General features: G+C 39.7%; 1 protein-coding gene across 3 annotated transcripts in view; it reads right to left on the bottom strand.

The window, feature by feature from the left end:
- Window positions 1-10,877, bottom strand: part of LOC104956763 (cAMP-specific 3',5'-cyclic phosphodiesterase 4B-like) — a 106,976-nt gene that overhangs the window by 5,355 nt on the left and 90,744 nt on the right. For all 3 annotated transcript variants that reach the window (XM_010784295.1, XM_010784296.1, XM_010784297.1), the window contains one exon: window positions 1,284-1,287. In XM_010784295.1, the coding sequence (XP_010782597.1) occupies window positions 1,284-1,287 (4 nt within the window). The remainder of the gene's footprint in view (window positions 1-1,283; window positions 1,288-10,877) is intronic.

Genomic DNA, 10,877 nt, shown 5'->3' with positions numbered 1-10,877 from the left:
AGTAGTATTGCACTCTCTGTTGCGAGAGGAGCTACGACCGTAAGTTGGTCCTTCCCGTTGGTAGAAAAAAATGGAGGGATTGACCAATCAGATGAGGCTCACTTCATGCCTCACAATCCAATCAAATCGTATCAACTTCAGTTCGTACTATAAGTCATCACCGCCCTTAGAAAGTAGCAAGCAACTGAAGCAAGTGCAATTATGGAGGGTGGAGATTTGAAGTATTTCATCAAAAACTATTTTACTAAAGTTCCGCCACAGCAACAACTACAAATTAAATCTGATGACAGGCCAATGCTCAAAATGGAGTTGTGTACAGAGAGGAAAAAATGAGCGAATCGGACGTAAAACGTACTTAAATAATAAACAGCGGATTTCTAACATTTGACATTTCATGTGGCCGGACTGGGTCAGTTTNATAAATAGTGGTCCGCATAAACAAAAAGTTTGAGAACCCCTGCTCTACAGTACAGGTTAGCTCTGAGTGTTAGCGAGGCTTGCTGATGTAAACAAAGGCGAGTTTACGTCCAAAACACGTCAGGCATTGTTTCTGATAGCAATTTTCTGTGGATACAGATTTGCTGCCGATCTGACGTCAAATNGGAACCACTGCCCAGTACTAAACCACAACTGCCATTAAAGTGTCCTCTCTCTAGTTTGACTATCCCCTGCCAATAACACTGACTCGCTACTTTGAAATGACATTTCAAAGTAGCGAGTCAGTGTTATTGGCAGGGGATAGTCAAACTAGAGAGAGGACACTTTAATGGCAGTTGTGGTTTAGTACTGGGCAGTGGTTCCCACTCTTCTTTTGAACTCCGGGGTATTACTGTATGTGTCACACATAGTGGAGATGATGATGGTAATGTTGGACATGCAGTGTGGCTGCTCGGAAGAATTGCAATGGAAGGAAATGAAGGGAAAGTAGCCAACTTTCTTTCTCGTCATCTCTTTTAATTATTCAGCTCCAGTATGTGCCATGCTCCACTGCATAAAAACAACTCCTCCAAACTTAATCACAAAATAGAGCATGTTGATTAAGTTAAGGTTCGATTAGACTTAGATACAAATAACTTGGTACTTGGTAGCGTCAGGGAAAGCTCAATTGTTCTACTCTGAAATACTACTCTGATGAAATGAGCTTCAGATTAATTCAAGACAATTAGACATCCATTGTTTCAGAGAAGAAGCATTCACTTAGGGAGTTCATTTGTGTATGCTTTCTAAATCAAGGTGTTAGGTTTTGCTTAAAGATGAAACACAATTAAGAAATCTTTCAGGACTCATCTATTTGTCGAACATTCGAAATACCTTTAATCATCAAGTCTTGAGTCCTAAATCGTAAAAATAAACAACTAGCAAATGTACTTTACTGTACGTGTGCTGTACAAACTGCAGGACAATCTGCCGCAGTCCCATTAGTCCTGCCCTTACTCGGCCACGGCTCATACAAGAGTTATATGAGGACATAACTATAGTATGAGTGTATCATTGTCCAGAATCACAACTTGAATCTGTGAGGGGAACACTCAAAACAGGATGTCCATTTGGGGTACAGTGCAACACACACTATAGCAAGAGAATGAGAGAGGAACACTCAATGGAGAGCTGAAGAGGATAATACATGACCCGAGGTTAAATTCATATGACACAAGAGGGTCCTCCACATAATGAGCTGTCCCCCTCATAAATGAGACACATTGTGTGTAAAAACAAGCAAACTGACACCTGCCATTTCATGAAAAGATAGCAAGCCCTGTAAAATATGAATGAATGTCTGTAGCCGGAAGTTTGGGGTTCACCATTGAAAAAATTACATAAAATCTGATTTGAATCCAGCTGGCATCCAGCAATTTTTGGTGAAAAAAAAAAAAAAATGCTAATAAATAATCTAACAATATAATAAATAACAGTATAGAAGTTACAATTTTACTGCATGGGAACTGCATGACTTTTAAAATAGTAGCTCAGTGTGGTGTTAGTGCTATTACTTGAGCAAAATATGTGAATTATTCTCCTGAGATGGTTGTGGTTATGAAACACAATGTGACCCATATCTCATACATCACAATAATCCTGAAAGACATAGCCCAAGTGTGAACACAACAAACTTACAATGCTTAAAGGCATGTGTTGCTAATCAGTAAAAATTATAGCTGCAATATTTTAGTCGTTTGCATAAGGGAAGGAAAAATGCAGACTCACAAAGCTTTCTTTCATCAGGTCATTACCCTCATTATGACAATATGTCACCTTGCCACTCTGAGAAAAGCAGTAGAGTGCGACTGATGTACAGACACATATTGTACACACATATACACACAGCCAGACATAAGGAAGTAGTTCCTGGGTACAACATACACATTCCAGTGTAGAGGAAACAGTGCAGGTCTGTATTTTTCTCAGACGGAGAGGAAGAAGGTAAACAGTCTTATCTGCTATCCCTAAAGAACAGACTATTCTCCCTTTACTGATTTCTCTGATGATACACTGTACAAAAGCCTTTTCTACGTGACCAGCCAACACCTTGCACAACACAACACTGGGTACACCACTTAAAGCCTTAGCCTGTTTGAACTCAGGAGATGAAGTGTTTACACAGGTATGAAAAAGTTGCCGTTCGTGTGCACTTGGTCAACTTGCACATGTTGTACTGTACTGTATGTGCTGATTCGCACTATACATCTCACTGACACTGAGTCATAAGAGAGAAACCTGAGTCTAAGTACACCACTTTGCCTGTGTCCTCGTTCCACTTAATGACACTGTAGATGTCTCATTTGAAAATGTACAATCTCATCTCTTATGTAAATTATTCTCTAAATATTGTTTGAGTACACTTGTTGACGAACTCACAAAGAACAGATTGCGGTCGCTGATAGCACCACAAATTGCACATCATCTGCCACGGTTCAAGGCACAAACTAAGAGATGTTGCACTCATTATATTACAGCGTAAAATTGGACCATAAAGTGTATTAGTGCAGGTCGGTTAAATTCCCTTTTTTTGCATCTGATTACAATTAGCTATTTGGCAAAGTGAGCTTATAAATGTGCTTCAGGATACTACAAAGGTTGTAGGGGGGGGCAGAGTCAGTCTGAGCCAGAGGTTTTGTCAGAAAGGGCTTACCAGAGAGCCTCTTCCTTCCAAACCTCCCAAAAACAGGGAGAGAGGAAAGGGAAACATTTAAGCGCAGGATTTGGGAAAGAAGGGAGGTAAATAAATCATTTTTGCACAAAACAACCTTTCAATAAAACACTCTGTAAGGATTTCAATGCAAAAAGGAAGTAAACCCTAAACACATCATCACCGTATCTCCTCATCAATCAAAAATAATGTTGATGCAATACTACCAAGACAGCTTGAAAGGAGAGACTAATCAGAGATCACATTGAGCCAAAAAATGTACTTAATATATCAGGAAATATATAGCATCTCCTTTTCCATTTCTTAAAACAGGTCCACACCACACTGCTCTGTAGGAGTTAATGCTAACATCACAATGCTAACACGCTCAAGTTTGATGTTTAGCAGATATAATGTGCACCAAGTTCAACATTTTAGTTTAGCATGTTAGCATGCTAGCATTTACTAATTAGCAATGAACACAAAGCATAGCTGAGGCTGATGGTTCATTGGTATTTGATCATAAACCAAAGCTACAAGAAAAGGGTGACCGATGAATGTGTGTACCACATTTCCTGACAATCCAGGGAAGTGCTGGTAGAGCCGGGTTCAAGACCATACTGTATGTGTGAAATGAGCCAGCAAGGTCATAGATGAGTTGTGAATGGAGCAATAACAGTTACACTGTTTTAATGCTGGGGTTTGTGACGCAGGTCAGGCCCTGTCGGCTCTTTGTCTGCCTGTCACGCCAGAGGAACTAATTTGTCCCCGGAGAAAGATGAGTGAACTGTTGTAGAATAAAAAGCCAGTGGGGGGTTTCTTAATACCTGGGCCTGTGTGTACAGTAGGTCTGTGTATGTGTGTGTGAGGAAGTTGCTGCTGTCACAGTAGCATGTTCCCTCCTTAGTGTTATAATCCTGCACTTCTGGGACTTCCTTCGATGGACAGACATGTATCACATGGGCAGGCAGGCGAACACACGCACACACACCCACCATGCATTTACATTCATAAAACAATCACACACTTGTTTTAGATTAAATCACTAGTTGTTTTGCTTCATGTGTATCAGCAGACACGCACATCCAGAGTGATCCTGCAAAGCAAAGTTTGATGCATTTCTGGATACAAAGCTGGTGCTCATCCTACGTCTGATTCAGAAAAAAAGACGCCCCGTGGTGCGTTACACTAGCCCTGCCTTTTAGTAAAGGTTTAAGCTGATATATAAATCTAATTAACTTGTTGAATTGTATTATATTATACTGAGAGGCGTTTCTATAAACTTGTCCACTGTATTAATATCAATGAGGGTAGGCCAAATAACAGAAACACCTCACTGAATAACAAAGAGATACAATTGTTTATTATTAAGAAGGGCTTTAAGACTTTAAGTTGAATTATATGATCAGTTTTCCTGCCTGAGTCCCCACCCAATTGTATTTGTTTGTTTGTTTGTTTGTGAGCAGCATTACAGAAAAAACAACTGCTTGATTTTCATTAAACTAGGGCAAAGCATGGGCTGATTGGAACCCATACAACTTTGGACCCCAGACCCAACTAAGGAGCATGTGATTGGCCTTGGTGGAGCTCCGCCACCTTTGGTTGACATTGTTGTTCTTCTGCAGTTCATTCAATTGTTTTATAAAATACTCAACCCAATATAATTGTAATCAATACTTCATTGTGAAATAATTGAAAATGATGCTCTTCCTACATGAGCCACAGGCTGTTGCTATCATTCATTCAGCTATTCTTATAGTAAACACACGCACACCCACCTAACCTGCATAAGGCTCTGAATCTTCCACATAGTCGGTGGATAAACTAACACACTGCCTGGCAAACATCTCCACGCTACTTGTTTACCTTGCAAAGCTGTTGCAGTAAATCAGAGGGGAAAATATTCAGCAGATATCACACACTTTCCTGTCAGTGGTCTAAGCTTTTACCGTCAGAGAAACTCAAACCCTCTCATCATCACATTAGTTCTGTCTCTAAGATTTGCCCTCATACTCTGCCCAGTGACCAGACACTCTGCCTCAACACATGCAGCTGATTGAGTAGGGGTTGAGAAATGTTGCATCCAGGGGGGATTTTGTCTTTATTTAATGGAACTAAATCATATTTTTGGCCTAAAATCTGTCTTCAAACCTTCATACTTGGCAAAATAAGGTTGCTCTACGAGGTCATATTTGTGGGTCTGCACAGTAGCCAGACCTCTCTAGTAGCCCCCCCTGAGGCTATTTGAGAGCACAGGAGCGGGAAGTAGTTAAGATGGCAGGTAACACAAGACACCCTGGGACATAAATACTGAGACTTATTAGCTACCAAATCAGAGTGAAGCAGCGCCAAACAAATGTTTTTCTCAATATTGAAGAAGGCCCAGAAGAGAGGAAAGAAAGAGAAAGAGGAGGTGGGGGGGTTACGGAGGTAGAGCATGGCTCTGACCAGAATAGAGTAAGGGTTGGAGGCAAAGGAGGGAGTTGCTGTCATGGCAACTGCTCATGTTGGCATTTTGTGGACATGCACAGCTGAGTGTGAGGCGAGAGACAGAGTGAGAGGTTGACAGATACTGTATCTGTGACATTTAAGCATGGTAGCCCTGCTATAATTCCCCATTGAACTGATGCCATATCAAAACCAAGATGTTGGCAGCAGTCAAGCATTACCTCAACAGCTAAACGTGGTGTGTTGCCCCTTAGGGAATGTATATGTTGTTATTGCTGAAACGTTATTTTAAGGTCTCGATGAAAGCATTAGTAAATTCTTATCAAACCTTTCGTTGAAAAATTATTGAGTTAACAGCATCCAGATGACAGCTCCACAGTCGTGACATTTTCATCTCTGTACTTTTGAGATACAGCCTCATTTCAGTAAAGCAATTTCATTTATTGTGCATTAATGATATGTGCCATTTTCAACAGAAAAACAACACACTTAATGCCAGATATTTTCTCTTGAAAATAAATAGTGAGTACAGTAAGTAGTAGGTTGACATACATAACCTTTCTTATACTCAAGATAGACCCCGCTTATATGTAGTTGTAGCACCAACCAAATATGAGTTATAGATCAGGCCTTGGGTGTAAAGTGGGGGAGGGGTCAATGGCCCCTTGCCAAACTTTCTACCCCCCTACTTTAGGAGCAATGGCTCAGACACAGCTATCTCCAAACGCAGCCTTAAGTAGGATTTTACACACTTGACCCCCTTGCTTGGCTCACTGACAGTTTTGAAACTCAATTTGATATCCTCTTCACACCTGTTACGTTTCGTGATTGCATCTTGCATGGTTTGCAATGCTATCTGGTGACAAAATCCTTCCTCAGACCCAAAGACAGAAATATAAACACCTGGAAAAGTACTCAATACCTATGTGGTAGTTCCAGGTAAAGCATGTCTCCAGGAGCTGATGACATGTGCTCCTGGAGACTCACACAGGTGAGTACCAGCATCGCAGAAGCGTCTGGTGATCACGCATTGCTCTTGAACAACACGCATGTTGTTCATACATATACACTTGTGTTAGTGAGATGACTACACTGGTCTCCCTGGGAGATATTCTCTTATATTTGGAGTCTGCTCGCTGCGTTGTTGAAGAGCCGCAGACAGGTGCACCTCTGAGGAGGACTTATGCTACTGGAACAATTTTGCTTTAGCTTGAAGTGTCATATGACAACCTATTATAGATTCTGGTAAATAAATGCTTGCATACACATAGCCTCTTTGTGTCTGTGTGCGTTTATATTATGTGGTGTAAAAGCACATCGAAAAGCTGTGTTTCTGCATATATCTTTATAATGACGCCTCTGAAGCGATGCACATTTCCTGCAGCATACAGTGATGATAACCACATGATCACACACCAAAAATAAAATGTTGACAGCCGACAGATAGCACGTAGGCTTTTAAGATAACTGTTTAAATAGATAATATAGAGCCATAATACCAATGTGGTGGAACGAACAGCAACACTCTATGTGTGAGTTCTATGCATGGTTGAAGTGCAACAGATTGTACAACATCTGTGCTTTCAAGAAAAATGGAAATAATATATTATTTTAGACTAAACTAAAGTAGCAGAAGCTAGTCAATGTATTTTCATTCCGTATCAATTCATAATTATTCCAATTACACAGCCTTCCTCGGGCGCAAATATGCTTGTTTAGAACAGCAAAACCTGAACATTTTGCTCATGTGTTGTCAACAATAAAGATCAAATGTTTTTGTATTGAAATTAGGTTTTTCAGCGGCATAATCTTGCACTGCAGTTACTAGTGGAGATTTAGGGGAAAAGGCTGATTTATTAAATCTACTAGGTCAGCAAGATTGGTCAAATCTATATGACCTACCAATCCTGATGATAGAGGTTTGACTTTTGCACCGCCTGGCTTTATCAATTGCTTATTAATCTTTAAAAAAATTATTCTGGTTTACTCAAGATTTAAGTGAATGTTAAACAAAAATAAACAACGGTACACACTGTCAGTCATGCAACAGTAATAAGAGGGGGAAAGGGTCCTGTGACAGGATAATCTGTTTAGTTTCTCTGTTTGCTTTTCGCATAAGATCCTTCAGTTTCTCCATATCTTCATCATATCTTCTCCTGACTTCTCTTCCTCCCTCCTCAAGACAAAGTCTCTCCTGCCCTCTCACCTCATCACTCCACATCTCCTGTTTTCATCCCGCCTCCTGCTCTGTCTCTCTTTTCCTCCTCCCTGTGACCTCCTCAGTGCATTCCTGCACGCACTGGGACACTGTCAGGTGCACAGAGTGTAGGGTTGATTGAGGCTACCATTGAAAACATTCATAGAGATTGATGAGGTTCTTTGAATCCATCGCCCTTTGAAACCTGCTGAAACAGATGAAACTTATCTTATACATGTTTCTGAGCCTTTATGAAATGATGCAAGAAAGAATATGTTTCTAGTTCCTAAATGCAGCCAAGAGCAACACAAATAACCTTTTCCTGGTTTGAATCCAGCACGATCTTAGGGGATTTTGCACAACGACTGATTCCACTTCAACATTTTGGGAAAGACATGGAACTGCTCATGAAGGATGATGAAAAGCAACTCATTCTAAAAAAACACAAACATCTGGACCAAATCCCATGGCAAGTAATTGTTGAGATGTATATAAAAAGTGAACTTGTTCAAACTATCTAAAGTCTTATCTGATCTACATGATCTGTGTCATCACCCCCTTCATGCTGCAATAACAAAAACATGTTGTTCAGTATTTGTCCTGCCTTCTATCTCAATTCATGATGTACCTGTATGAGGGAACAAATCTAAGTCACTTAAAGTGTCGGAAAATCAATACAATGCACTTAAAAGAGTTTTGCGAGAGTTTATAAAGTCATGTTTGCCTTTATTGGATAAATACAGTTGAGGACCAGAGATGGAAGAAGTACTCAGATTGTGTATTTAAGTAAAAGTGTTACTATCTTATGAAGCAAACTTTAAAGGGATTTGTCCCTTTATTGGATAAATACAGTTTAGGAGAAGTATGGTTTTCAACCTAAAGTGGGACTGTAGGAAAAGTCAGTAACCCTAAAGTGTTCAGGGTACATCCTCTGGGAAATAAGAATGTTTGCACCAGATTCTGTATCTAATGAATCAAGGGAGAATGTGTTACTCGCAGGATAAAACCTTGACCTGGCAGCTCCTGCTACACTCAAGGCTAAAAACAACATATTTTTAATCTGTGAAACTCCTCCTCAGCAAACAAATAACTTCCAAAGCATTGATTGCCACAGTTATAAGCAACACTATTTGTATCAACTGTTGTGCTTTTTTATTACAAGCTTTTACCTACAGTATGGCCAAGTTAGTTCAGTAAGACCTTCCTGGTCAGATTAAGAGTCGTTCATAAGAACAATCTGTCCACCCCCTAAGCCCCGTGCCTACGTGTGTACCAAGTCACACACAGCAAATGTATGTTCAGTGTTTTTATAACCTTTTGCATAACTATTTCACATTGTTTAAATACATTTCACCAATGCAGTTATCTCAGAGTTATTTTTTAGTATTGACCAAACACAGGCTGCTAGCTTTGAAATAATATGCAGGGCTTATTTGGGGGAAAATGTCATGGGGGGGCTGTTCACATTATAAGAAAACAACAACACAATGGAAAGGCACAATGGGTTTTAAAAGGCTACTTGCTGACACCTTTCAACATTACTAAGCTACCAAACACATACACATACAGAGCCTATGTGACAAAGGTCGGGAGAGCTCAAGAGCCCTTTGCCTCCCACATATCCTGTATGATAGCATTTCATCGCAGAGGTCAACTTCACTAGGAAGTCAGGTCATACCTCAGTTAGGTTCTCACAGATAAAGGCTGAAGAAATGACACAGAATACTTCCTGGCTCTGTTATAACACCGTGACACAGAAGAGCTGCTTTGGGTCAGTGGATATGTATCTATTGTGTGGAATTTTTCGAGCACATGTGCGAGCAGAACGCACAAACCTATTTTTTGATTGTGATATGATAGGAGCTCTGTATAAAAAGTGAGCCAATTTTTCCGTTTTCATTATAAGATTCAATAACCAGAGCATTGAAAGACAATGAAATGTATGGACCAAATAATAAAGGTTACATTCATATGACTTTAAGTCCATACAAGTTACAAATGATATAAACAGTGAACAGGTTTTAACTATCTATAGTCTTATCTGATTCACATGATCTGTGTCATCTCCACCTTTGTGTCGAGAGAAAAATAAAGGGTTGATCAGTATTTTTCCTGCCCTCTGTGTCATATGAGCAATGTCAAGGTGCATGTGTACGTGGGAATAAATCAAAATTACTTGTCTGCCAAATTATTCTGATACAGATTCATAAATTAAACTTTTTTTTAAGACATTTGTAGCTTTATTGGCTAAATAAAGTTATGGACTGACTGTAAACAAAGGAGAAAGAAAGAGATTTGAAATGCAACAGATATATTGAGCTGTTTTAAACCTGTTATAAGTTAAGTGTCTTAACCAGTGGACTACAAAGTTGCTCCATGAAGGCAAAACTGAAATGTCCCTATTCTAGCAGCTTCGAAAACAAGAGAAAGCATGCCTGCGAGTAATTAATTAATCTTACATATATCACATTTTGAATTGTCCTTTAATAGCATATACATAGTAAATTAATTAATTATATAGTCTATATAATACAAAATCTGACAACCTACTACTACCTATATCATATTATTGTATAAAATGGTAAATTTAGGCCAGAGAATTTTGTTTCATCTTTGTGCTTTTAAATGTGTGAGCAATGCATCTGAAGCACCTGCCTTGAGTCTCATGACAACAATTTGTTTAATGAGTAGCATGCAAGATCTATATTTTTGGCTGTCTGTCTGTATCTGTCTGCTCTCAGAATACATTGATTTAATAGTGTGTTACATTTTGTATTATTGTATCTGCATGTGCATGTTTGTGCAGTGTGTGGGCACAGACAATAGGCCTTTGTCTCACTGCATCCTATTTTTCTCCTGTTGGCTGACACAGTCATTCACACAAACACCAACACATACCAACAGACACGCACCTCGTCTACACAACAGTTCACTCTGGCTTCCGTCAAGTTACAACAGTTTAGTCTTACTTCTCTTCCTGCCTCACACTTCCTGCCATTCCCCTCCCCTACGATGACGATGATGAGAGCGAGAGAGGGACAAACAGATGGATGAAAAGGTAAAAAAGAAAGACTCAGGCTGTGTGCGTGTGTGGGGTGGTGGGGG

This window comes from Notothenia coriiceps, unplaced genomic scaffold, assembly GCF_000735185.1.
Source record: "Notothenia coriiceps isolate Sejong01 unplaced genomic scaffold, NC01 NC01_scaffold00026321, whole genome shotgun sequence".
In the NCBI taxonomy this organism is placed as follows: Eukaryota; Metazoa; Chordata; class Actinopteri; order Perciformes; family Nototheniidae; genus Notothenia; species Notothenia coriiceps.
The sequence above is the reverse complement of the archived record's forward strand: the minus strand, read 5'-3'. Positions and strand labels throughout refer to the sequence as shown.